The 27,695-nt window shown below is 57.4% G+C and overlaps 1 protein-coding gene across 1 annotated transcript in view; it reads left to right on the top strand.

The window, feature by feature from the left end:
• NTNG2 (netrin G2) overlaps positions 1-27,474 on the top strand; it is a 31,306-nt gene extending 3,832 nt beyond the window's left edge. Inside the window, exons 2-7 of the mRNA XM_026049571.1 lie at positions 8,602-9,245; positions 17,569-17,741; positions 18,517-18,543; positions 26,310-26,477; positions 26,718-26,852; positions 27,251-27,474. Coding sequence (XP_025905356.1) covers positions 8,602-9,245; positions 17,569-17,741; positions 18,517-18,543; positions 26,310-26,477; positions 26,718-26,852; positions 27,251-27,474 — 1,371 coding nt within the window. The remainder of the gene's footprint in view (positions 1-8,601; positions 9,246-17,568; positions 17,742-18,516; positions 18,544-26,309; positions 26,478-26,717; positions 26,853-27,250) is intronic.
• Positions 27,475-27,695: the final 221 nt, after the last annotated feature.

The following is a 27,695-nucleotide window of genomic DNA, read 5'->3' as shown; positions in this document are numbered from 1 at the left end:
TAAATTTGAGTTTCAACAACGGGGAATTTCCTCAAGGAAAAGGGTTGCTCATGGGGGGCCAAGTCCCCACGGGTTTGTGGGGGGCAGGCAAGAAACTTGGTGGGATTTGGCCATGCAACCCAGGCAGGCACCCCCAGGGATGGCACCGTGTGCGCCCTGGTGCGGCTTTGATATCGAGCAGGCGCCCTGGAGAATTTATCTTGCAAGCTTTGGTGTTTTGCATATAATAAAAAAATAAATAAATAATGCAGGTTTCTAGGGCAATCCACATGCAATTGGGGAAAAGAAAAAGGGAAAAAAGCAAGCAAGCAAGCACGCACCCAAAGCGCACTCCCTGCTCACGTTTGCGTCTTCGGTTTCCAAAGCCAGCAAAGAAAAGACACCCAGAGGTGTCGGGAAGCAGTTTGGGCTCCATAGCAGTGATGGGGCCAGCCAGGGTGCAGGAACTGACCCGGCCAAAGAGAGCTGGGCTGGGCCCAGGCGTCCGGGCGCTGCTCTTGGACATGGGGCCAGGCTCTCGGCCGTATCGATGGGCAGGGGGATTTTTGCTCGGCGTCAGCACTGTTTCCCCGGCTAATAGAACTTGTTGATTTTGGCACAGGGACAGGGAGGACGAGGCCTTATTTATTACACAATCAGCCAAATTTGATGTTAGGTTTAGCTAAGGATTCTTAGCTAAACTTTTCTAAGTGGCTTGATTTATAAGGTTTACTGTGAAGAGCTAATTTCTCTTAGGAGACCGGCGGATGCAATTGGAAAAAGCAGACAAAGAGCAGCCACAGGAACGCTTCTCCTTCGGGTCTAACAACTCATCCTGCACACACCTCCGCTCAATCCCAATTTGCAAACAAAGAATTAGGGGGCACCAAAACGCAAATCATAATTTCGACGTTGGGAGGGAAGTGGCATTGCTGGAGCAATGCTCTTCCAAAGCCGTTCCTAAAGATGCAGCTGGAGCAAGCTGCTAAGGGATGGATTTGCCCCTTGTGGCACCCTGGGCAGAAAGAGTAAGAGAAATAGAAAACCAAACCCAGGCAAACAGGGGCCAGAAAGGCTGGGCAGAGTGTGCAGCCTTTGGGTTTATTCCATAGAAACAACCAGGCTTTGTGGTAAGACCAAGGGAAGTTGCTTCCCGGGGGAAGTGAATCCTTCTCCACCTGGATAAGTCCAGCTGGATCTTGCCATGCACCTCGTTAGCTGCCCAGCTAATTCCCATCCCCTCCAGCAGAGAGACCCAGGCACTACAAGTACTTGAGAAGCAGCGGCTTTACAGAAAATGAGGGAATATGACTCAACTTCACACGGGAGCAGCAGCGAGCGGGATTCCCTGCACACTCCATAGCAATCTCCGTGAATGTCCAGATTGGGACTTGCCTCGTATAAAGACAACTAGTGCTCTGCTAACAAGAGCTGCCCTGAGGATGGAGGAGGCACCGCGATACCACCCTAATTGCACATGTTTCCTTGGCACTTGGAAGCTTCCCCTGCCTCAGGAGAGATGGAAATGGAATGGAGATGGGACCAAAGGGCTTGTGAGGAAGGGATGTTCTCTGAAAGGAAGAGCAGGCACTGCTGGGATGACCAGAGCCTTGCTGAGCACCAGCTGCAAACTGCCTGCAGCAGCACCCAGGAACCCGCGTCCTCCTTCCCAATGGATCAGCCGGAGGGATTAAAGGTGACCCCGAAACCCGTGCACAGGAGCACGAGGCTGCCACGGGCTCGGTGCTGCGCTGGCCCAGCCCTTTGCCTCGTCCTTGCCTCAGTGGCCGTCTGGGTGTTGCGTACAGGGGTGTCGCATCCTTGGGGATGCTGTTTCTGCCTGCAGCCAGCCTACACACACAGCGAGGCACAACCGTGCGCCGCTTCGAGGGGCGAATCCTCAACGTGGTTTACAGCAGGACAGATTCGGTGCAAAGTGGACAGAAACCAGCTCGGCTGCGTTAGCTCCTCGCTGCTAAGGGACGTCCTGGAGGACAAGATCCTGCTCCCAGCCAGGATGGCTCAAGTCTGGCACCCAGTGCAGAGCCCAGGCTCTCCACCGCACGGATGCCTCCTCATACACATTACCCTTAAAACACAGACACAGGGAGAGCAGCTAAATATTCACCAACACTTTCAGCAGCAGCAACAAGGGGACGCAGCCGCGGAGGCTTTGGGCAGCAGTGCCCTCCCCAAGGAGCCTTTTCCAGGGGGATTCTCCTCTGCTCCCCTCCCGCTCCACCATCGGCCTCCATATCCTGCCCTGCCCCCTTCCAAGCAGCCCTTCCTCTTTCGCAGAATTAAATATTAATGGGAGCGCGGGAGCCTCTCGGCGCAGCTGCCGTATCGAGCTTACGCGGCGCACAGGCTTTTAGAGAGCGGGCGCTTTTCCTACTTCCTCAGCGTTTTCCGAGCCCCGGATCGATCGGGCACTTAGCACCCAGCTCGCTGCTCCATCAGGCAAGCGGACCCCGGCCCCACACTCCAACTGGACAAAGGGAGCCGGATCTGAGGGGTTTTCTATGGGAATGAGCTCCAGCCAAGGGCCTTGGGAAGAGCAAAGCTTGGAGAATCCCTGGTCCAGAGCTCTTTTGCCTCCAGATCGGTCTCACTGGTGGCTCAAAGTGATGGTCACCTTGTAATGTGAGCTTGCAAAAAACAGTTGCAATGGTCACCCCAGCACCCAGGCTTGCAGAAACACAAGCAGCTGCAATGACACAGTTCCACGGCCACCAAAACACCCCGAGTGGCACTGCCAGCCGAGGGGATTAGCGGTGGCCGAGGAGCCGCCTCCGCTGCAGGCCCGCAGCGGCCGCCTGGATGATCCGCTTAGGAGAGGAATTTTCCGTGTGCGCTTAACCCTCACTGCACCCGGAACGGGCTCCTGGGGCATTCCCTGCTGCAGACCCGGAGCCGGCACCCGGAGCCTTGTGCTCGGCAGCGCTCCCGGCCGTCCCCACCACTCACCAGCTGCTGGAAATAATCACTGTAAATTAATTACGGTGCCCTCGCCCTTCTAGTCCCTCCCAGCGTGCAAATTAATTGTCAGGAAGTATCTGCACTTCCCGGGAAATCCCACCCCATCCACTGGCAGGTTACGGTTTAGGACCCGGAGCATGAGATTTAATTACAGACAAATGCTATTTTTGATCATAAAAAAAAATGGAAAAAATTGCCCTATCTTTCATACATGTGGAAGAAGTGACCGAGACTGCATGTCAGAAGGGTCTGGAATGGGTGCGAATGCCCTGCAGACCAGTGGGTGCTTTGGCTACACAAACACGGTTCCTGGGAGAGCTGCCGCTCCTGGCTGCATTTGAAGGGAAAACGCCAAGAAAACTCCCCAGCTCTGGATGTGCTGCCCGTGGTCCTCGCCCCATGTTCTCACGAGGAAGCCCGAGGTGCCCTCAGCTCTGCACGCACAGGAGCACCAAGGTTGTCCCTGCAATGGGACCCAGCAAGGAGCACCCAGGGCTGCCTGCGCATGAGCGGTGCCAGGGCCACTAATCCTGGGATTAATCCGGGTAGAAGGCAGGATTCGGCCAAGTAGAGCAGCAAAACAAACGCACCCAAGTGAGCATTTGCAACCAGCATCTCCCTGCTCGAGCGATCAAAGCCAACCGGCACGGGGAGGATGCCCTGGGGCTCTCCGTGCCAGCCAGACCCTGGAAAGGCTGGGATGGAGGAGGAAAAGCTGCACCCGCCATCAAGGAAAAGCTTCCCAGACCCGTAAATACATTCTGGTGCCCCTGCAAGTGTCCCCAACGCACCCGGGTAAACCTGGGAAGAGCCAAGGTCTTCCTGCAATCCCAAGTGTCCCAACCAAGAGCCAGTTTGGGGGCAGAAAAACACGACAGAAACAAGGACCCAGCAGCAGCCAACACGACCACACACGAGAGCTGGACCAAACTGATGCCTTTGACATTTCTCCTCCATTTGCTAAAAAAGAGAAACAAGATAAAAGGCCAATAACAAGGCAAGACCTTAGTGTAGGGCCTTGACCCAACCACAACAATGTCCCCAAGCAGAACAGGTCCCCAAAAGCAGAACGAGTCCCCAAATGCTCCCGCAACCAAGATGGGGTGACGAGAGCTCCAATGACACCTCAAGCCAACCCGCACACACTTGTATCTCATCCGCTCACCTAGGGGCTCCAATTTTCCCTTTTTCCTTTAACCCTAGGTGTTTTTCTTCACCGCGCAGCTCGTGTTTGTAATTCCTTTTCCAGTTTCCCTTTGGCACGGAACGCTACTAAGGGCTGCAGTTTTATTTCTGCACAGCTTTCACCATTCACAACAGATGTCTGGTTTATTTAAAATATTCAACAGCTTAATGATTAATCAAGCAATTTCACCTACAAAAATATATAATTTTATGCTGGAAGGCTTAAAAACGGCATTATCTGCCAGGGGGGGAGAAAGCAAAACAACTTTGTTCTCTCCTCAAGAGCCCTAGAAACCAGCTGGGTTTTGTAAAGCAGGGCCCCTCGCTGTGCCCCATGCCCTCCCTTGCCACCAAGGTGGGACAGCGTTTCTCCTGCAGTGTCCTCCCGTGTCCTTGCTTGCCAGGCTGATATCTTGGTTCTTAGAAAATCGCTCCTCTATGAGCAAGTTGCCGCATGTTCCAACCTCGCTCCAGCGGGATTGCCATTCCCACATGGTGTCACCCCAGGATGCAAGGTCCTCGTGCAAGCACAGATCCCTTGTCCCTCTGTAGGGTGCAGTTTTGAAGGTGCTGAGCCAGCAAGGGTGTTGCACCCTGGGGTGACACCAAGACGGGACACCAAATCACATCATCCCACATGGCTAGGACCAGCCATGGTCCAGAACATCTCCATGGGAGGTGTTTGGAGTGCTGCAACGGGTGGGTCTCCAGGCGCATCCAACCTCAGGATTTCTGCTGCTGCTTCCCACCACTTGGCCTCAGCTCCTCTCCTGCCTTTTGCCCCTGGGCCTTGGATGATTTGGGGCCACGAGCTCGAGGTGACCAAGGCCACATCGCTCTGGTCCACACATGAAAGAAAGCACAATCGGAAGAGCAAGCCAGAAAGCGGGAAACCTGCAACATCTAGTTGCCGTAAGGACATCCACGACTGATTTAATAGCATAAGACTCAAAGTGAACTGCTTTATTTTAAGCTTAGTGAGACCAAGTTTGACGGGCTAATGCATTCTGACTTTCATATCGAAGACGTAAATATCTCGAGACTCCGGACAGATTCTTTGGAGGACACATGGTTTGGATGAGGAAACCAGCCTCAAAAATAATACCTGGAATTGTTTCAATAGTGCTTTAACCGATCTGCGAGGCCCAACAGAGCACGGCCATCTGCTTCCGTTCTTCTCTGCCCTCCAGGCTGACTCCAAACCACCCCACCATTAGCAAACGCATTGAGCATCCCGAGGAGGAAGGACACTTCAATGAGCCAAACCCCAGAAAGGAACACTTCATTTTCACAGAGGAAGCTGTAAATGACGTGACTCACTCGGCGGCTTTCGAGGCCCTGCCCACCTCTCAGCATTGCCACTTAAAGGTTATTCTTGCCCTATAGCAATGACACGCATGAAACCGCAGGCTGCTCCTGAATGTCAGGTCAGATAGAGATGGCTTTAGGCTTGGTGTCTGCGGAGCTGGGTGCATGGACAGGTTTGCATGCACCTTTAAGCAGAGGTGCATCTACAAGAGCTTGTGCATCTGCTGCTCCCTTTTCTCGGGGACAATCCTACGGGCAGCGTTTGGGCTCGTTGGTGTCCCGGCAGCCTCGAGCGGCCCCGCACCAGATCCCCGCTGGATAAGGGATCAGCCGCCCACCCGGAGGCTGCTTCATTGCACAGGAGGTGAAAACGGAGCTCCAGGAAGGTCTTCCCATGCCCGACCCATTGCACCAGCTGCACTCTGCTAGCCCACAGCGGGACCGTGCCGCGCTGCCACATGTCCCCTGGCACGGGAGATGGTGCCAACCCCCCCAGCTCCCGCGGACAGGGATTTGCTTCCTTTCCTAGCAGTGCCCCCGGCAAAGCCGTGCCAGGAAGCGGCTCCAGGGCCCTGCAGGGAGCTGAGTCTCCTTAGCAGGGATAATAACTGCCCAGAACACGGCGAGTCGGGAGCGCGTATGAAATGTGTCACTACTCTTTGCTGGATGGAGGGGGCTCATCCCCGCTCCGGGGTGACACATCACAGCGCAGAACATCCTGGCTGGCAACCTGCCCCACTCAGGAGGCTTTCCCCTTTTCGGGGCTAAAAGCAAGGAAAAACAAGCAGCACGCAGCACGTTACTTGTGTCAGATATTTGAGCATACGGTGGGGTGGGAAACGGTGCAAATTTTCCCCCTTTGTAAAGGGCCAAACCTGACACCGAGCCGAACCTGACGGCGCCGAGGTTTCACCTCCCCAGCAATTTACTTGTTTTCCACCAAAGCAGCTGGAGCAGCTGTCGCTGCCGTGCCCGGGGCTCCCGCGCTGCAGCCCATGGTTTATTTACAGGCCCCGTTCCCACGGCTGCAGCTCCGTGGCCGCGCCGGCGGCTCCCTCGCGCTCAGGGCCGCGCTCTCCCTGTGGCCTCGGCCTTATTTACCTTATTCCTTATTTACCGCGCGCTGCTGCGAAGGCAGAATTATTCATTTCCCCTGGGCCCTGTGTGGCTGCTCAGCACCACGGGCTCTGAGCCCTGCCAGGCACCGCGGCCCCTCGTGCGGGTGCGAGACAGGCCCCCAGCAGCTGCCCGTTGCCCAAGGGGTGATGGCAAAGGGTGGATTTTTCCAGGCACCTGCCATGCATATCAGCATCCAAAGCACAGATTCCAAAGCACAAGCCCTTGCTTCCAACGGCAGCTTCCCACTTCCCAAGGGAAGAAAACGTGCAAGATGCCTAGCGCAGAACAAGCCTGTTTCAGAGGTTGTTGTTGCCCCTGCGCTCCCATCCCCAGGGCTTTTCCAGACACAATCCGGTCACCCGGGAGCTCTATTCTTGCAGCCACCCAAACCTGCAGCTCCTGCCACAGCAGCACCCTCGGTCCCAAGCACAGCACCAGCCGCACAAGGGCACGCACGCAGAGTGCAAACCATCCAGAAAACAGCACAGAGCCCCTCCGGGCCTTACCTTGCAACCCTGCAGCGCTCAGCAGGACCAAGCTCATGCCCAGAAGAGTCCTCCTCTCCCTCTCCTCCATCCATTCATCAACCCCAAGCAGCTCCAGGTGCTTTATCAGCTTCTCCCGTGCACAGGTGCTCAGCCTCAGGGGAGCTGCAGGGACCCAGCTCCCTCAGGCCCTTGGGATTTGGGCTCCGAGAGGGCACTAAAGTGACAGCAAGAAGGAAAGAGAAGCCTCATGCGCAAAAAAACCAAAAGTTTTGCGGTCATTAGTGGGCCCATGCAGTTTTTCAGGGCATGCAGAGCCCTCCTTCATCCCCAAACAGCTCCGAGCTCCACCAGGGCAGGGGTTGGAGGGAAAAAGAGCCTGTGATTAAGGGTTTTAGCCTCCACCTGCCCATGCAAAACCCCACGGTGATAACCCTGACACGCACACCCAAACTTTCACATCTTGCTGTGTGATCTCAGTGATACAAGTGCCCGTAAAGCAGTTTAGCCCGGCCGTGATGTGCGCATTCCCACTGGGCACAAAAGCTCAGCCGTGCAGTGTCACCCATGGGTGAAAAACATCCCGGGAGCAGTGGGTGATGCAGCACAAGTGGCAGTAGGTGCCCGGGAGGAGACGCCGGTGGCACCGGGGCTTCCCTCTCGCCTGCAGCCTGGGAAGCGGCTTGGGAAGCGGCCGGTCCCCGCGGGGCCGCCAGATGCAGCCGGCAGCGCGGCGTTGTGTAACCGCGCTCCTGCAAGGGGAGACGTTAACTCACGTCACCTTGTTCTTGCCACGGGGTAAGAGCGCGCGTACAAGCAGCAAACACAGCGCGGCAGGACGCGTGTTTAGCCTGCAGGATTCCCGGCTGCCTTTCTGGGTGCGAGAGAGGCGGCGCGGGATCGGCTGCCCATTTCCTTCCCCTCCTCGTTCCTCTGCCCAAGTCCTTTCCTGGTTATTCGGGGCCGGGATGCTCTCCTTGGGGTGTCCTTTGGAGACAGCAGAGGCACTGGGAGGCCAGAGCGGCGTCTCTGCTCTTTCTGCTCCCATCCCGGCTCGGGAGCGCGCTCGGAGCAGCTCTGGGGACGGGGTCTCCTGCAGCACGAGGAGCTGGTGGAGGCTCAAACACGCACAGCAAGGCTGGCACTTCGGGAGGTTTGAGCCATTCGGTTCCTGCGAGCATGAACTGCAGCTTTCCATGGGCTCCTGTGTCGGCCAAGCACAAGGGAGACCGTCTTGGGGAACGCGCTTTCTATGAAAACTGCCCCCTTGCCGAATGCAAAAGCCCTTTCCCAAAGGGTTTCTCAAAGGAAACAGCTCAGTCAGACACAACAAAGGCAAATCCACATAGTTTTGTCTTAAATTCCTTCTCGGAAATAGCACCACGCAGAGCCAGACCCCTGGCCTGTGGTATTTCAGCTGAGCATTTAACACTGGCAAACCTAAACCCAACTAAAAACAGTAACTGGGCAAGTTGGGCCGTGCTGTTGGGTGCCCGTGATGCCCCCGAGGTGCCTTCCTCCCTAGTGACCCCTCTTGTTCTTCCAGGAGAACCCGTACCTGTGCAGCGACGAGTGCGACGCCTCCAACCCGGACCTGGCCCACCCGCCCAAGCTCATGTTCGACACGGAGGACGAGGGGCTGGCCACGTACTGGCAGAGCGTGACGTGGCGCCGCTACCCGGAGCCGCTGCTGGCCAACATCACGCTGTCCTGGAACAAGAGCATCGAGCTCACGGACGACATCGTGATCACCTTTGAGTACGGCCGGCCCACCATCATGATGCTGGAGAAGTCCCTGGATAACGGGAGGACTTGGCACCCCTACCAGTACTATGCGGACGACTGCATGGAGGCGTTCAGCATGCCAGCACGGAGGGTCAGGGACCTCTCTGCCACCAGTGCCAACAGGGTGCTCTGCACGGAGGAATATTCCCGCTGGGCGGGCTCCAAGAAGGAGAAGAACGTGCGGTTCGAGGTGCGGGACCGCTTTGCCATCTTCGCTGGCCCTGACCTCAAGAACATGGACAACTTGTACACCCGGCTGGAGAGTGCCAAGGGCCTCAAGGACTTCTTCACCGTCACGGACCTGAGGATGCGGCTGCTGAGACCAGCCCTCGGTGGCACCTACGTGCAGCGGGAGAACCTGTACAAATACTTCTACGCTGTCTCCAACATCGAAGTCACCGGCAGGTAACGGCCGCCGGGTTTCTTTGGGTTGCTCTTCTCGGAGGGATGAGTAGATGGTCACTGGTAGCAACCTAAGCCATCAGCGTGCCTGGGAACAGATTAGATTGGCAGTCCAGGCTTTCTCCCTCCAGTGCTTCCTCTCCCCAGCACCAGGAGCAAAGCAGCTGCGTCCTTGCAGCGAGTAGCTCGGGCAGCGCAAGGTCGCTGCAGGAGCGCGCGCCCAGGACGCTCCGTCCTTGCCGGAGCCGGGATGGAGCGTGGGGAGCTCGCAGCAGGGATGGGAAGCTCTGCGTTTGGTTCCCCTTTTGGACCCGGGCACCGTCATTGAGGCTGGCCAGGCTGCCGCCCCCGTAGCTCATCCGTCCTGTCCTCACGTGCCATAAAGTTCTTGGAGACGAGAGCCGAGCTCCCGTGGCTCTGCTTTGCCAGGTGCCAAGGGCTGCCCATCCTGGGGGCAGGGAGGGCTCAAAACCCCCGTGAGTTTAGGCTTGTTCCTCTCTGCTCTTGGGGCACTGCCCTCCTCCTGCTGTGCACATGAAGGGCTCTGTAGCGGTACGAGGGGCAAGGGGCTCCTGGATAGACCCCATGCAGTGATGGGGGGACGGGACGGGCCTCCCCCATAGCCGGGGGGCTGAGCAAGGCAGCGGGCGGGGGGGAATGTTTCTCCGGGCGTTTGCTTCTCCTTGCTCCGCGCACTGCCATATGTTACGTTATGACATCGAGCGAAAAAGCCAAGTAAGGTGGAAAAGTGCCGAGATGGCGAATTTCCCGTGCAGCCTGTGGATTGAGGGGGTGCGAGACTCGCAGGCGAGAGGAGGGGGGAACAAAACCCTCCTCCCCGCGCCCAGCGTGCGCGCGGGGCTCAGCGGAGCCGCCGAGGAGCCGCCTGCGTCGCTTGCAACCTCCCCACGAGCCCTGCGCACCTAAATGTGGCACGGGGGTGACCAGGACTGGCACGGGGGCGACCGGGACTGGCACGGGGGCTGCTCCGGGAGCACCAGCAAGGGAAGAGCCCCTTATTCCCATTGGAGGAGGCATTAAGGATGCCGGGGCAGCGCAGACGGGGCCGATCTGAGCAACAAGAGCCTCTCCTGTGAATGCTGCCGGGTCTGTATGCGGAGCCGGCGGCGCTGCTGGATGCAGCACGGAGCGGCAGCGATCGATGCCGGGCGGCATCGGGGGCCGTATGGATGCGCAGGGTGGGTGAGGGCAGCGGGATGCACGGTGTGGCGCTCAGGAAGTGGTAAGCGGGGCTTAAGGAGCCGACGTCCTTGTGCAGCGACCTTGGCTTCGGAGCGCCGGTGGGATCCACACGCAGCGCGCAGGCCAGCCGGGCACCGCCACCCTGCCTGGCACCTTCGGACACTTGGAGCTTTAAGGCACATGTTAAAATTAAGTCACCGGTGTACAGCGTTTGAGCCCTGGGGCTCTCGGTGTCCCGGGATTGCTTTTTGCCACAAAGTCACTTTATCTTCTCCGTGTCCCTTGTGCAGCGTATGTCACCTGAGCATTTTTTACTTCCTGGCTGTGCTGGTAGGACACGAACCAATGTCCATCTGGCTCTTAGCTGTCCTCCTCCCGCATCCCTCCACCAGCCTTTGACCTCCCTGTCCAAATTTAATAACATTTAATAGCAGCAGAGATGCCTCAGAGGTACTAAAGCCCTACAGGTTTTGTGAAAACAGGCAGCCAGAGCACGGGGAAAAAAAGACATCTGAATGCCCCAGAAGTGGCAACCTCTACTAGACATCAGAGCACCCACAGAAGGCTGCATCCATCCTTGCAGGAGGCCTGGCTGTGTGGACAGGGACCGCTCCGCACATGGCCCCAGCAACCAGGAAAACCTCGTCCACCTTCTCCTTCGGGCAAGGGTGGCAACCTCTGAATTTACCATGCAGAGCCCGGTGAGCGAGTGCGGGTGCTCATAACCTGCAGGCAGCTCCAAGGAACAAGAGAAGCTTTTGCTTAGATCATTTGCTCCGTCCCCGGAGAAGGAAGAGTCGCCGGGGGCTGCACTGTGGGTGGGACAGGGCTGCTGGAAGCCTCAGTGCTGCTTTTGGCCAGGGCCACCTTCTGCTTCCCCCCAAATGCTGAGCGCTGCGCTGGGCTCCCGTGGTCCAAGGTGGGCAGGTGGGCTCCCGTGCAGCACCACCACGGAGCCGTGCCAGGGAAGGCAGAGATGCTCCATACGAGTTATCCCTCTGCTCCTGAGCTCATTCCAGCCCCAGTGGGCAGTTTGGGCACTGGGAAGCAGTGACGCGGCAGGGCCGAGGGGATATTGGATCTCGTGTCTGGCTCTGCTGGGGCGCTGGGGCAAGCAGGGAGGAAGGGGTGCGAGGTGGCCACAAGGGTCCCCCGCGGGGAAGCGGAGGACGGCACTGCCTGGCCCGGGCCTGGCAGCTGGACAAGGAGGCGGAAAGGGCACGGATAAATCCGTGCGTGTTACTAAGGGACATGTGTCGGTGATCAGAGGAGAGAGGCCATGAGTGGGAAGGGAAAAAGCTGCCCCAAGGAGCCCAGGGATGGGGTGATGCTGGGAGGGCCATTGTCCCAGAGCACCCCTGCCCTGGGGTGCCAGCTCCAATGGGAGAGGCTTTCCCCGCTCCAGGGTGCCTGGGATTGTGTTTTTTCCCTGGATACCACCAGGGTTTGGGCAGGCAGGGGTGAGGCTCCGTGGGGACCCAAGGGGATGATGCTGCTCATGGAGCCACCCTGGGGCCTCCTGGGCCCCATCCCGCAACCTCAGCCGGATCCATTTCTCTGCCTGCGGCTGACAGTTTATTTTTACTCCCTTTCTTCTTCTTGATGTCTTTTTTTTTTTCTCCTCATCCTTTTTTTCTCTTTCTCTTCCATCCTGTCCCTATCGATCCGCTGCGTAACTGGAGATGCGGAGCACTCGAGACAGGAATAGCCAAGAGAAAGCCCTTGGCCTGGCCTGCTGGCCAGGGCAAAGAGGGGGAGAGCGGAAGGACTTTTCCCCGTGGATCTCAATTCACTGCTTGGTTTTCTCCTCGTGCAGACACAAGCTCAGGCACCTTCCTAGGATATGGAAAATCAGCTGCTCCCGATGCCAGTGTCAGTGCAAGGAAGGAGGATCTTTCGGTGTCTCTGACTCGTGTTTCTTTGGAGTCATTTTTCCCCCTTTGCACCGTCAGTCAGCGTGGCACGTGGCAGGGCACGCTGTGTCACCGAGACGTTCCTAAGCCCTAATTGAAGTTAATGTGCCGTGGTCGGGACACATGGATCCAGTGGGGAGAATCAGATGGAGGAGAAGTGAATCCGTCTCGGCTGGGTTGGGAAGATCGCGCTGCTTCCTGCTGCCCTGCCCCATCACGTGCTTGGTCTGTCCATCCGTCCATCTGTCCTGCTGCTGTGAGTGCTCATCATGGAGCAGCGTGCGGCAGCGATGGGGCCTCCTCTCTGGGGAGGCCAATGAGTTGCCCTCAAGAAGGGCTGATGTTCAGCTGGGAGCTCTGTCCTTCTCACCTCTCTTCTCTACCCCTTCGCTTTCTGCGCGTTTGCGCTGCCTTCCTCCTTTCTCAAGCAGCTACAAAAGAAATGAAGGCAGCCCCCTGCTCCGTTCATCTTTGCGGGCTGCTCTCCTCCTCTTGCACCACGCACGGAGCATCGAGGCCGTCCCGCAAAGAGCCCCTCCAAGCGCCAGGCGGAGCGGTGCCCACCTGCAAGGGCTGCTCCTCCCCGCGCTGCTGGTGCCTCTCCGGAGATGCGGGGACGCTGGGTGATGCCAGTTAAAGGTGACACTCACGGGTGCTCCGCGCTCCTGCTGCCTCTGCTCTGTCCTCCCAGCCGCGGCTCCGCTCTCATCAGCGCTGCCTCCCGGCTGCTCCAGGGCAATCTGCTGGAAAAGGCAACGGAGAGGAAACATCCTCTGCGATCTCGCCTTGTCTGACAAGGGGAATCAATGAGCCTTTGATCCGCCAGCTAAGCGCCTTTCCTGGAAGGCCGAGGCGGGAGCCGCCAGCTCCCAGCCGAGCAGGGACGTGCAGGGAACAGGGACACGCAGGGAACAGGGACATGGGACCTGGGCACGTCCTGGAGCTCAGCCCCACGCACGGCTCGCTCCAAAAGCGCCGGGCGCCTCCACGCGAGCAGCCCACGTGGATGGCCCTGGCCTTGGCCCAGGCTTGAATTAGCTCTAGTTCAAGCAAAAACCTTGGGCATGTAGTTAAATTAACCGTTCGCTTGTCTCTCCACGAGCCTCTTAATGGGTTTTCCTCCCGTTGCTGCAAGGTGGAGGAGAAACTTGCAGGGAGGGAGGGAGCAAGAAGCCCGGCAAGCTCCTCCTTTGCCCAGACGCCCGTGACACTTTGTCGATAGCCGGAGACAGATGCCCAAGGTCCTATTACGCTCTCGGGTTTAGTTTTGTGGAGGTTTTTATTTCCCCTTCCCTCCCCACTTCATTGCCGACTTGCGTCCGGCCCTGAGCAGATAATAGAATTTCATCAATAGACTGAGAAGGTGATGTATGTTAAAGCACTTAATATAAAGAGACTTCTACAGGAGCCCAAATTCAATTTGGCCAATGAACTCAATTGCAGGCACGATTGCATTCCAGGAGAAAGACCAGGAGCCTTCATACACGTTCCTTGGCAAATATTTACGCTCCTGTATCCATGCGATGTCCTCTTCACCCTTCCTCCCTTCTGCTTCCTGACCCCCTAACGGGGAAGTTTGTTTTTATGGGAGTTTTTTTTTACGGCAGCTTTGAATGTAAATAACGTTCCACCAGTCAGCGGGATCCTGACAGCTGGCGAGTGTCAACTTATTCAAAATAAATAGCCTCTCTAAAGGGAGCAGCCAGCCAGCACGCGCTCCATCTTGGCATCTTGTCTTCTCTCTGCAACCCAAACCTCAAATCATTTCAGAGGGCGGCGAGCGGGGCCGTGCCCGGCCGCGGGACGCGCACGTCCCCACCGCACGAGCGACGAAAACCACTCGCGGCCTCTCCCTCGGCTAGCGTTGATCACAGGGCTTTGGGCTCTGCAAGAAGCAGCCAAACCCCAAAGCTCCCTCGTTGCTTCAGAACGGGGCTTTCAAGGAGCTTTTCCTCCCGTTTCGCCTTGCGGACCGCAGCCTCGTTCGCGCGCACGGCGGCTGCACGAACGAGCCGCCGGCGCCGCGCTCGCCCCGCGCTTGGCACCTTGCTGCCCTGCTCCAAGCCGCTCGAAGCAGTGAAACGCCCCTCACCGAACACCTCTCATGCCACCCATCCACTCAAAGCTATTTTTCCTCGCACAGACGGACTGCAAAGGACCCAGCCCGCCACGCTTTGCCCAGCACATTTGCTCCGAGCTTTTGCCGAGCTGGTTGCAAAGGAGCAGGTAGAAAGCAGGGAAATGTGCAGCTGCGGCCACGAGCAACGGCCGCGGAGACAACAGGGAAAGAGGGGAAGAGTTATTCATGTTTCCCTGCGAACCGAGATCAGCTGAAACACCGTTTTCCTCGGGGATGGGGAGGAAAGAGCTCCCTTCAAACGCGTGGTCCCCCGAGGCTCATTAAAGACTCATCAATTACGGGAGAGCAAACAAAGCTCGTGCAGTCCTTCCCATGGACGGCAGGCTGAGCAGCGGCGCCGCGCAGCTCCCTGGTGCCGGGGCTAAGAGATATTGGGGGGCAAAGAGGGAGCCCCCAGCACCACGGGATGGGCACAGGGTGGGAATCGGAGGTTGGAGTCGGTGGAAAAGGGAGGTCATGGTGCGGGGTGGTGGCTTTTCTGCTGTCCCTCGTCTAGGAGTGTTGGGGAAGGAGGAGAGGGCATGGGGCAGCTCTCCCGGGCTCTGCCCTTGGAGGAGGAATGGGATGGAGAAATGCTCCGTGCCCCTCTCTGCTGGCCTCCTGCTCCACAAGACAGAGTCATGAGCGGAAGGGAGGCTCTAAAACCCGTATGGATCTTTAGAGAGGAAGCGAAGGGCTGGGGTTTCTTTTTAAAGTTATTTAAAAATCCATTATTAATGAGAGCTCCGGAGCGGCGGCCGCTTCCGCGCGGCTCCTGCAGCTTTGCGGCGCTCGCGGCCGCGCTGCGCGTCCTCGCCAGGCCGCCCGGCACCGCGGCACGAGTGACCTCCGCCGCGCTGGCTCACAGGAACGCAAACTGTTCTTTATGGCTGGAAAAGGGAAAAAAAAAAAAAAAAAAAAAAAGAAAGAAAGGGAAAAAAAAAGGGCACATCCTTGTAAACTTTCCTTGGCTCTCCAAGCTCCCTGCTCTTCCCTGCTGGAGGCGTTGGCAGCTGCGGATCGCATTGCACCACTTGGAGGGGAAGGCAGCGGCCGAGTGAGCTGCGCTGAGGATGAACTTGGAAATAGTCTGACATGGGACTGGGACATGCTGGGCCGAACAGGGGGCTCCAGCAACCAGACCCTTTGCTGAGGAATGGCAAGGACCGGCTCTCCCCCAAGCCAGGGCATTTGTGGGGACACCAGGGCTTCCCCCGTGTCTGCACTGGGGCTGCTCTTCCCTAGGTCGCTCAAGGGCTCGGGACACTTGCTGGGTGATAGATCCAGCAGCACCAGCCCCGAAGCACCAGCTGGAGAGCAGAGAAGGCGCCAGCTCCTCAGAGCAGCTCCCGAGGCAGCCGGCACTCTAATGGGTTTGCTAGAAGGAGAGCAGGGCTGGAGGGTCCCCAAGGCTGGGACAGGGACATCGCTGCCTTGCCCAGGGCTCAGAGCAGATGTCCTCCCCTCTGCTGCAGTTTAAGCCTTGCTGCTAAGCAGCTCCTCACCTTTTCCTTCATCTTCTCCCTCCCGACATGGCTGGACGCCCAAGGCAGATGAGTGGAGACAGGCAGGACTAGCAGCTGCAGCCCAGGGGACCGCACTAATGTCATTTGCTCCCGTCTCCACCAGCTGGAGCTCGGCTGGAAGAAGCTGCCACAGGCACCGGGCAGCGCTCAACCGCGTCCTTGGGCTGGAGACCCTGCGGAGGAGGCAGAGAAGGGGTTAAGGCCGAGGCAGAGGGGAGGCCTGGGCTCAGAGCCGCTCGTGGCGGCGGGATTGGCAGTCGGGGCCGCTGGAAGCCCCTCCGTGGCTCGCTATTAAATAATGCAGCCTGATTGATTGGTCTGCAAAGCGCTGTGCTGCGGGGTCAGCAGGCTCGGGCAGGAGCACGCTGCTTAGATTGATGATCCTCAAAGGTCAAAATTGGAAAGCAATTCCCTGGTAAAATTGATTCTTTGGATAACAAAACTCAGGTACTGTGGCTAAGAGCCGAGTGCTGAGAAACATGGGGCCCGAGACCAGGCGGGAAGGGCGAGTGTCTGGCTCTGTTTTCTCCTGATTTAATTTTCCTTGCTTACCCTGATTAGGGAGCGAGGTTCCTCTCCAGGCAGTGCAGCGCATGATGTCCTGGGTGTCCTGACGTGCTCAGGCAGCGAGATGTCCCCAGGACGAGACCCTGCTTTGCACTGGAGGAAGCACAGAGGTGCATATTCCCTTCGGGAGGCAGGGAAGGGCTGTAGTCCGGAGGAGAAGCCGTCCATGCAGCCGGTGCTCAGCCCTGAGTGGAGCCCTGCAGAGTGAAGAAGGGGCTGAGGAGAAGTGGCACGAGAGCTCATGTTATTGCACCGCGCTCGGACAGGAACAAGCTGAAAGCCGACTCACCAGACCGGGAAAAATGCTTTTTAAGGCTTCTGCTTTCAGGACCATAAATTATCGCGCAATGGACAATGCAGGGAAAACCAGTGCACTGTCCTAGGATACATTTTCTGGAAAAAAATCAGTTGATCTGTTTAGTTTATGTCTAGTGGCCTGAGCTTCAGCCCAAGGGCTGATGGAGCCATATGTGGATTATGCAGCCAGTCTCGGCCACCCTTGTGCTTCGCACAAGTCACCCCAGGATTGTGAGGAGTGGGAATTATTGCGCACGGAGACAATTATTCCCTGCATGCTGCACTACAACTCATTAGTAGTTGGTCAATGTTTGCAAATTGCTGGATAGTGTTTTTCCTCATTGGCTTTTCCAAGGAGGTGGTGGCTAAAAGGCAGTTTCGGTGCCTTTTCCTTTTTCCACACATTTATTTGGTCTGAAACATATGTGGCTCCTTACTGGAACCCCAGCTTGAGACATTGACTTACCATTGGGGGGTCTGTGCTCCTGCAGTCACATAGTAGAGATAAAAATCTCTCTCATCTTGGAAGGGAGACTGCAGATCCGTCTTGGTCAAGGGAATCGGGATGATAACCCAGTGAGAAAACCTGCAAAATCTCAGTGAGAAATCCTGCAAAAAGAGCAGGGAAGGGCTCCCCAGCCTCACTTCACAGCTACATTTTCACATGCATGGAGCAGACTGACACGTCTCCCACCTTACAGGTGCAAGTGCAACCTCCACGCCAACCTGTGCACGTTCCGGGAGGGCAGCCTGCAGTGCGAGTGCGAGCACAACACCACGGGGCAGGACTGCGGCAAGTGCAAGAAGAGCTTCCGCTCGCGGTCCTGGCGCGCCGGCTCCTACCTGCCTCTGCCCAACGGCTCGCCCAACGCCTGTGAGTAGCTCGCGGGGAGCTCTGGCCGTCTCAAATGGGTCCTCGGGGGGGTCAGGGCGCTCGGTTTTGGGGCATCGGGGTGCTTGTTTTTAAGAAGGGCACTGATATTTACCAGTCTGCTGGGGCGCAGGGGCAGGAGATGCTCCCCGGGTGGATGCAAAGGTGGGTTTTGGCTTTTAGCAGCTCATGATGAGTTCAGATGAAGGCAAGAACAGGAAAGACAACCCTACCCCTGTCTGCAACCCTACCTCTGTGGGTCAAGGTCTGCAGCGTTGGGTGGCAAGACAGATTAGTGTCCCTGGAAGCAAAGGCACAGAAAGACGAGTCCGGGTGTTTCCCTGCTGTCCTCAAGTCGGGGAATTGGGCAGCATCCACCACAGACGGGCCGGTTTCTCCCACCTCATGTTACCACCGTGGCTGGATGTCACGGAGCCGTGGCAGCCGCTCCATCCTTTCAAGCGGCAGCTTTGAGCCTCACCAAAGCAGCGCACCATTCCCTCCTTCCTTCCCTCCCAGGTTTCTTTTTGAAAGATTTATGTGCTTTAAGATGATCAAAGGCGGCGCGCGGGCTCCGAAGGCCGTGACGGGAATGTCTGCGTGCGCCGGGGCCCGGAGCCGCGCGGGGCCTTTGAACGGCAACGCGCTCCTCAGCTCCCACCCGCCGGCCTTCAAAGGCGGCACCGGGCACCGCTCGCTGCCTGCCGGCCCTCCTGTCCTCCCTGGTGCTGTCACCTCCAATTGCTGCATCTCGTCCCCGTCTTCTGCTCTCTTGCAGGCGCCGCTGCGGGCTCAGCCTTCGGCAGTAAGTAAAAACACAAGGGGAACGCGGGCGGTTGGCACTGAGCGGCATGATCCTTGGGGGTGTCACTAGCCGGGGTGCGGGGTAAAAACAGTGGCTGTTTTCTGTCCATCATCATCATCCAGGCATTAAGTATCCCCTCATCGTGCTTCATTTCTGTCCGAGAGCCTCACGTTTCTTTCCATCAGCTCCAACAACCTCATTTTGCCTCCTCCTCTGGCATGTTTCCCCCCACGAGGTTCGTTAGAAAAGCAGAAAAGAAAACAAGGTGCTTCAAAAACACTGGCGCTCCTGGGAATTCCTCACGGTTTTGCAGGTTTTGCTTGGAGAAGGAGCCAGGTTTCAGTTATTCGGGCGCAGCATCCAGTTTGGGTCACCTTGGGCTACCTAAAGGAACCAGGATCTATAGCGCGCGTACGTCTGTATAGACATGTGCACTTATAGGAACATGTGTCCAGGAAGCGTCAGCAGCAGAGTCGGTAGCACTCGGTGGGGATTTCTGCTGAAAGATTGATGGTGTGAAGTGACTCCTTATTTAACAAAGCTGGAGGTAGTTGGATATCAAAGAGCCTTGAGCTTTGGGGACGCAGGAGCCTGGGTCTGGGTTTTGCGCCTCAAAATTGCCTCGCAGGAGAAACAAATTGTAGAGCTGAATGAGTAATGAATCCCTCGGTTTGCAAGTAAGCAGGAGGAGCTGGAGGAAAAAGTGTAGTTCCAGGTAATTTCAATACAATGGAAATATAGAAAGGTACCTGAATGAAGAGCAGGGGCTGGCATTTCTGGATAAAGGAAACATTTAGATTTTTTAAGCAATTGAATCTAAATGTTTAAGAAACTTCAAGCAAAAATTGAAAGTCTCTCTAAAGTAGTTCCGGAGTTAAAAAAAAAAGAAGTGTTTTAATAGCCCCAAATCCTCTTTACTTTTCCGATTGAGGACTTACTGTTAAATCAACTCTCTTGCTTCCCTGGGAATCCTCAGTTCTGCTCTTGCTTCACTGGAAAACCCTTTCCCATCAAAATTTCCCGCTATCAAGAAGCCGGGAGAGCAGCGGGAATTGTCCGGGTTGTGCTGGAAGCGGAGAGCAGGGATTTGCAGCCGAGGGCAGATAAGGAGAGATTACGCAGCCTGCACAGGAGACAAGAAGTGACCTAAATTAAGTATTTAAACTAGCTAAGGGCTATTATGAAATTAAGCACCATAATCAGCCCAGAGCAGTGGGACAAACAAGGACATGAGGGCAGCAGGTGTGTGTTAAGCAGGAATTTGTGCCCCACGTGTAATTTTAGCTGCAGCCGCCGTGACCGGGCTCGCTCCGGGCCGACACATCAAGGGATTTTCTTGATTTGTGACACTAAGTCAGCAATTAAAGTGCCCCCGTTGCCCGCAGGATGCCGGGGTGGAAATGGAGCAATGGAAGTGGGGCAGGTCTCCTCCTGCCGTCTGCACCAGTGGCCTTTTTTTGCCTCTTTTCTGCCTAATTGGCAATCACGTTAGAGCTGTTAAGTATTTAAGCTAATAACTGTGCTAGCGGAGGAGCTGGCACAGCCGCGCGGGCCCGGCTGGCAGCTGGAGCCGCCCAGATCCCGCGCGGAGCCTGGGGCTCGGAGCAGGCACCGCTTTCCGGAGCCGGGAGATGCCGGATTCCCATCTCTGGGCTGGAGCGAAGCCCCTCGGGAGGCTCCTCACACCTCTTCTCTTTGCCCGGTAGCGTACGAGCGGCCGCAGCGCGGTCCTGCCACCAAAGTGACCACCACTACGTCACCTACCACCACCAGCACCTCCACCTCCACCACCCAGCCAGGTGGGTGCCTCACGGCCCAGGCCTCCGTTCTTTGTACATTTAAGCTGGTGAAAAGACATGGATAAAAATCACCCTGAATGTGGTCGTGTCCCCCTCAGCATCAGGGAGGTCCTGGCTTGTTCTGACCTGTTTCACTCCAAGAGATTTTGGGCATTGGTAGCAGGAGCTTGGGGTGAGGGGGCCAGCCCCAGAGTTGGCTCCTGTTTCCATAAGGACCACCATGATGAGTCCACCTCAAGGCTAGCAAAGAGCATGACCCTTTCCTTCAAGAAAAGCAACAACAAGAGAGGTTTTCAGATCTCTTCTAGGGTCTTTTAGGACCGCCCAGCAACATGGTCCTGCCGGAGCTGCTCTCCTACAGCAGGAACAAGTGAGGAAAGCAATGACTTCAGCGTCCGACTGATAAGAATCAAACCTCACGCCCAACCTTGCTGGGGTGCAAGAAGAAGCCCCCAACTTTCTCCTGGTCCATCAGAGCCATCACATCTGCTGCTGCTCCCCCAGCCCATGGGCACTTGCCAGCAGCATCCAGTGCAGGGACTGGTGCTGCACAAGAGCCTAAAATACCCTTCCCTCATCCCTAAAATCACCCTGAGGGGGAAAACGTGGGTCATTTTTTCCCGCGGTTCCTCCACTGTGAGCAAGGAAATATCCTCGCTTTTCTTTGGGAAATGAGCGGCTAACAACTTAGCAGCAGGACATTCTCTTTAAGCTTCTCCCAGGGGAATTAGCCAGGCGCTCTCGGAGGTGCCGTGCTTTCGGGGCCTGATATTTCCCAGGAGGACGGTTTACACCCACGGTGTGTTAGTAACAGTCTGTCTGGGGGAGCTGCCAGGAGCCAGTCAAAGGGATGAGGCAAGTTGATTGCTTGTTTATGCAAATAGAGCCATATTCGCGGCAGTGAATTCCTGGGCAACGTCCTTCTCTGCTTGGAAGTGCCCCTTATCCAGGAGCAAGTTGCACCTGTGCAGGACAAGGGTCTTTTGCCACCCTTGCTGGGTGCTCCAAACCCCGGCAGTGACAGCAGAGCCCATCTACACAATGCGCTTGGGGACATCACTTGATTTTTATCCATGCTCACCCCTAGCAGCAGCAGCTCTGGTCTGTATTTCGGTGTCTCCCGTGTGCGTGGCTTGCAGCGCTCTGTCCTGTGTCCGTCGGGCATTGCAGGGCTGGCACGAAGGTGCCCGCACGCTGCTGGTGCTGGGGCCACCCTGGCCACCAAAGTGTCACCAGGGGCCTGGGAACCTCACTCGCCTCGGGGTTCGTTACCATCGGGACCTGCTCCTAGGCAGAACGGGCTCCTGTAACATGTCCATTAACTGGTGACAAAAGAAAAGGTGTTGCCAAAGACAGACATCCAGTCGTCACCTCTCTCTTCACCTGGCTTTAAAGCCAATGGAGCCTTAAGGATATTTAAAAAACCAGGCTATGAAGGCCCTGCCCCATCCCTGCTTCACCCTCTGACCCGAGTTCTCTATTTTACCTCCTGAATTTCTGCTTCCCACTTTAAGCGCCCACCTCCAAACCAGCCGCCGAGCTCGCTGCCGTGGCGCCCGCGCGGGAGAGCCAGCGAAACCCAGGTATTTAAGGGCAGATGGATGCGCTGCTCCCTCCTCCGTGGTGCTGGGAACCGCAGGGCTACCCCCGGGGCCCCAATCCACCTCTACTTTCCTTTCCCTTCTGCACTCCTGTTATTTCTAAGCCTTCCCCCAGGCTTGTCAAAATCTTTCTTCCCAATCGTGACATTTTCCCCACGCCTAAAATAAGCCTAAAAAGCAGCTTTATCTCTGCTTCCATTTCCCCCTGTGTGGTTGGTAACCCAGCAGTTCCAGTCCAGTTCTGGTGGGAAACCACAAAGCAAAATGACTTTTTCCAGTTCCTTCTTCAGGGCCGTTTCCAAGCATCTTTTGCCCCAGCATTTTTTGCTGGAAATGGGGGCTTCTCAATGCCCTGTATTCTCTATCCCCAGAAACCCACCAAGACGGAGGGTTTTCATCAGCGCAGAGCAAAGCCCCGTAGCTAGAAGCTGCCCGGCTCTCTGTATTCAATAGGTCTGGGGGCGAGACATGTCTCCCATGCCCAAAATGGGAAGCTGTCCATTAATGTCATCAAGATCCGAGGGAAGGGTTCTGGGATAATGAGCATTAATAATTTCCCTGGCTCTGTGAATGCGATTGAGTGGAGGTGTATGTGAATGACTAAAAAGCAAAATGCCTTCAGGGCTGTTTTTTATTGTGACTCTAATTAAGCCCTTGCCAATTTGCACAGGGCTTTTTTCATATTCTCTTTAACACGGTATTAATATCAATTGGCTTCCACTTTCCAGCTGAAAAGGACAATGTCTATCACCTTCTCTTAGAGCTTGTCATTAAAAAAATATATCTTTTTTTTTCTCTTCTTTTTTATTCTGCATTGTTTATTATCCCCTTGCTGAGGCTGGGAAATCACATCTCTCTCCTTCTCGGGTTTGTCCTTTGAAACTTGGCAAGGAGCAAGGGATTTTTTTTTTCCCTCCTCCTCCTTATGTTACCCAACTGGAGCTTGAAATTAATAATATGGCTTTTAAATTTTTATCCCTCGATTTGTTTTCTAGCAAACCTGAAGATTGTTAGCAATACCGAGGAGATGGGAAGGGGGTATGGAGCCAGCAGGGGGTGAGGGCGTGCAGGGGGGAAAAATAGATTTATATTTACATAAATAAATATATAAATATATATATGTTATAACAGGCAATCTAATCTAAAGCCAAATCTCTTGCCATTTTAATTCCTCATCGGTGGCTTGCAAATTCTTTAGCTGCCATTCCTGAGGGAACAGCATGGCCTGACGGAGGGTCTAGGACTTTGCATTAGATTTTAGGAATTTTATCCAAAAATACTCATTTCCCCCCCGAAGCCCCTTCAGGTCAGTTATTCAAAATAACTTCCCCAAAGCGGAGAGGGGCCAGTTGGCCCCGGAGAGCCCTGCGTGGAGCAGGAAAGGCCTCGTTCTCGGAGGGGCTGAGAACGGGCAGCTCAGCGCAGGAGCGGGCGGCTCGCGGCAGCCCCGGGCGCGATGCCGGCGCATCCCGTAACGCGGCTCTTTCCTCCCCGCCTGGCTGCAAGACGCGCCCGGCCTCTCGGCCACTGCTCCGCTGCAGGTGGGATCCGGCCCGGTCCCGGTCCCGGCCCAGGCTGCCGCCGAAGGTAGGAAGCGCTCGGCGCCGCCGCGGCTCCGTGCTCGGCACCTGCGAACAAAGCCGCAGCTTTGCCCACGTCCCGCGCGCTGGGGGCGGCCCCGGGGGCTGCATCCAGCCTCGGGCTCCTGGTGTAATCACGGGAAAGGAGGAGGATGAGCAGAGGTGGGAGGGATGGCTCCGAGCTTGCTGGGGGCGAGCGGGGCGGATCACGGGAATCGCGGCGCCTCCCGGGGCCGGACGCTGTTTGCAAAGCCGGGGGGCTGTGGCCATGGAGAGTCTGGTGCCGCTTGTAGCGTAGGCGCCCGCTTGGATGCTCCCGGCTTTGTGGCTCCCACGTTTGCTGCCCGCAGGGAACGAAGCCTCGAGAGGGGCCGCGCTGTCTCCCAAAGCCCAAGTTTTCCGCTCCGTAGGGCTCCTGCCAGTAGCTCCATCTGTAGATATTAGCATCCCTCTCCGTGCCAACTGTGGCCATGGCTAAAGCTGGGTCTAAGGCATGAGCCAGTGCTTACAAATCTTCGACGGGACAGCTCCCGTTCCCTGGAGACTCAGTCTCTCATTCCTGCTTCCACGTGTCGTGAATCACGTTAGATCCAGCTCTCCTGACCCAGCCTAGATGCCCGCCTAAAGCTTCCTGTGCCCCGTTGCCACCTGCTTAAACCAGCAAGAGCCGCATTAAAGCTGATGTTCTCTCTAACTGACACCACGTCAAGCTGCTGAGCGCCCAGCCAGCAGTGCCACGCTCGGACCCAGGCCGAAGCCCCCGGAGCCCCCAGAGAGCATCCGAGGTAAGGACGCAGCTTGGAGCCCATAGCCATGCGAACGGGGACGGAGCGGGACGGGCTGGTGTCCCCCAACAAGCCTTGACCTTCTTGAATTGCTCTGAGACAGAGAGCACCCGCCCCAGTCCCCTCCAGCTCTTGCCAAGGATGCACAGGAAAGTTTCCGCCCTGTCCTGCCCATGACACCCTGAGCTTTCCAAGGATGTTCAAGGGGACACCTTGAGCTTTCCAAGGGGAGAGCTGAAAAGTGATGCTGGTGCCCTTTGCTTTCCAAGGGGAGGGCCGGAACATGATGCCCCCAGGGAAGCCCTGTCAGGACGAGCAAGGAGCACTGCACCGTGCCTGCTTGAAGTGCAGGATTAACGGTGCTAATGCCCGGTTCCTAACACAGCCCAGGGTGTCCGTGCTGCAACCCCAGGCTCTGCTGTGAGCCAGTGGGACGGAGAGACAAGCACAGGCTGCTTGTAGCCAGAAGCGCCAATGGGTGTTGCTGCCCAACGTGGTTTGACACCCAGACCGCCTGCCCTGGGGTTTGGGGCGTGCAAAACCCACCCGGTGCTGCAATTTGCCAGCGCTCGCTGGCATCCATGGCCTGCAATGTAGGCGCCCGCCGCGTCCCTTGGGTGCTGCTGCTCTCCGGGGCACCTGTCCCGGCCGCCGGCTCATCCCGGCGCTCAGCGGCGTTCCGTGTCTCGCGCAGCGGCACCGCGGAGCAAAGCCGGGCGCACAGCACACTCTGCAGGCAGGAGGCCCGGCAGGAAGGCAGGTAGGTGCCCGCGCCGCCGCGCCAGCCGGCCCGCGCGCCCTGCGGCTTCTTCTGTGCTAGCTGTGACCGCCTCGAGCAGACACCACAGCGGGTAGATGCTTCTCTAAGCTTGTTAGACGTGTAGACACTCCCTTTGACCAAGCTGGTTTGTTGTGTGTAGAGGTAGGCGTGCGAGTAGCTGCTCGGCCCCATTGTGCGGCTGCGCGGGCGTCGAGGACGGGTGAGGAAGAGGAGGCCGAGGTGCAGGAGCCCCTCGGGCTCCAGGTGCTGCCGCAGCACAGAGCATGCGTGGAGGACCAGCCCCTCTCTGGTTTCTCTTAAGCATCCTCCAAGATCTCAAAACTCGTCCGGCTCAAAGCTGACTCTGGCCGTGTGGCACCCGTTGAGACGTACGAAGGTAAGAGGAGGCGCTCGGCGGCTCCAGGGCCCCTGGTCCTCACTGGTGTGACGTGATCCTGCTGGTGCAGCTGGAAGACGAGGTGGAGGGTTGTTGAGCTGCGGGCAGGAGGCAGCGCCTTGTGTGGTGACCTGCACTGGCCAGGGCATTGGGCCCATGTCCTTCAGTTGGGGTCAGGCCAGGAGCAAATATTTCACGGAGGGTCAGGGTTACCATCGACCCCCGGTCCCTCCTCAGGCAGCAACGAACCGTGGGGAAACCTCTGCCCTGCTCCACCGTCCCTGCTCTTCATTTCATTGTCACAAACCTCCTGCTCCAAACCTCCGTGCACGAGCACCCGCACTGCTGCCTGCCATCCCCCTGCCATCGCTTCGTGTTTCACAGCACAGCCCCTGTTCAGAGCCTCCCTCCTCAAGCACGAGGAGGCTCAGAGATGGCTGGGCTCCCATCTGTGTTGGGATGTGAGAAGGGACACAGGTGGGACAGGTCAGCGGGGACCTACCTGGGTGTGCGGCAGCTTCAGCTCCTGCTCATCCTTCCTGAGGTCCTTCCAGTTGCCAGCAAGCGCTGCTGTGGCCCCCAATGGCCCCAGCTCCAGAGCCTGAGCCCTGGGAGCACCATGGGAACATCATGTCCACCCTACCTCCTGACCCTGGGTTGGCTTCTCATCACCTCTTGGGCTCTTTCATCAGCACTTAACTCCACTCTGCTGGTTGCTGCCCTCAGCTGGGCTCTCCTTAAAGCAACCCTGCCCTCACCCCCCAAGGGACCCACCACCCAAGGGACCCCAGGCCCCTGCCCCAGTGCAGCCCCCCCAGCTCCCTCCTCTTCCTCGTCCCCGCAGACTGCGAGTGCTACGGCCACTCCAACCGCTGCAGCTACATCGACTTCCTGAACGTGGTGACGTGCGTGAGCTGCAAGCACAACACGCGGGGCCAGCACTGCCAGCACTGCCGCCTGGGCTTCTACCGCAACAGCTCGGCCGAGCTGGACGACGAGAACGTCTGCATAGGTGAGGGTGCTCGTGCAGGTCCTCCCTTGAGGGACGCGCGGCCATGCGTCCAAATAGCCCCTTTCAATGTGAAGCAAGAAGATACCACTCTGCTGGGAGCAGCGTAGAGCCCTCCAGGGCTCTCCTGCAGCCTGGGCAATGCCGGGGGTGTCTCTGGTGTCCTTGGGGCAACATCTAGTCGGTGGCGGGTCTCCCGGCCAGGGCTCGTCAGAGGGGACTAAGGGCCTGGTCTCTGGGCAGAGTGTAACTGCAACCAGATCGGCTCCGTGCACGACCGCTGCAACGAGACCGGCTACTGTGAATGCAGGGAAGGCGCCACGGGGCCCAAGTGCGACGACTGTCTGCCCAACTACTACTGGAGACAAGGCTGCTTCCGTGAGTACCCCGGGCTGGGGGGAATCCTCCCTGGGGGACGGAGCCACCTTGGGGACGATCCTACCTCAGGGATCCTTGGGTCCTACCTCAGGGATGGACCGACCTTGGGTCCTGCTTTGTCAGGGAGAGAAAACAAGGGGTGAGATGGGTCCAACTATGAGGGGGATCTTCACCGCCTCCAGCTCAGCTGCCCCATGTCCTTCAGGGTCCATCACGAGAACAACCCTAAGCCTCCTCACAAAGTCCTCACAGACCCTCCAGCACTTGACAGACCCCCAAGTCTCCAGCACTTGACAGATCCCCAAGCGTCGCAGTTTCCCCTGTCTCCTCCTTCAGCCTCAGCGGCCGCGTCACACAGTGCCGGGGCCTAACGCGGCGTCCTTCCCTCCCGCCCACAGCCAACGTGTGCGACGACGAGCTCCTGCTCTGCCAGAACGGCGGCACCTGCTACCAGAACCAGCGGTGCCTCTGCGCCGCGGGCTTCAAGGGCGTCCTGTGCCAGCAGGCGCGCTGCGAGGCGGAGCGCGGCGCGTGCGACGCCGCGCCCGGCGCCCATGCCGCCCTCGCCTCCCTCCCGCTGGCCGCCCTGGCGCTGCAGCTGCCCGCCTGGCTGCGTCCCTGAGGCCTCCGCCTGAGGCAGCCACGTCCAGGGAGGACCTTGAGGGATCCCAGCTCAGCCGGGCGCTCTCCCGCCGCCTCCGCGTCCTTCCTTCCCGCTGGGACTCGCGCGAGGCCTGCGGGGCCGGCGCCGCCGCCACCCTCCCTGCTCCACACAGGGACCCTGGTGAAACAGCGCCGCCAGCCAAGGGATGGGTTTTTTATTTATTTATTTTGATATAGGCC

This window comes from Nothoprocta perdicaria, unplaced genomic scaffold (genome assembly GCF_003342845.1).
Source record: "Nothoprocta perdicaria isolate Ctin4 unplaced genomic scaffold, notPer1 scaffold_6, whole genome shotgun sequence".
In the NCBI taxonomy this organism is placed as follows: Eukaryota; Metazoa; Chordata; class Aves; order Tinamiformes; family Tinamidae; genus Nothoprocta; species Nothoprocta perdicaria.
The sequence above is the reverse complement of the archived record's forward strand: the minus strand, read 5'-3'. Positions and strand labels throughout refer to the sequence as shown.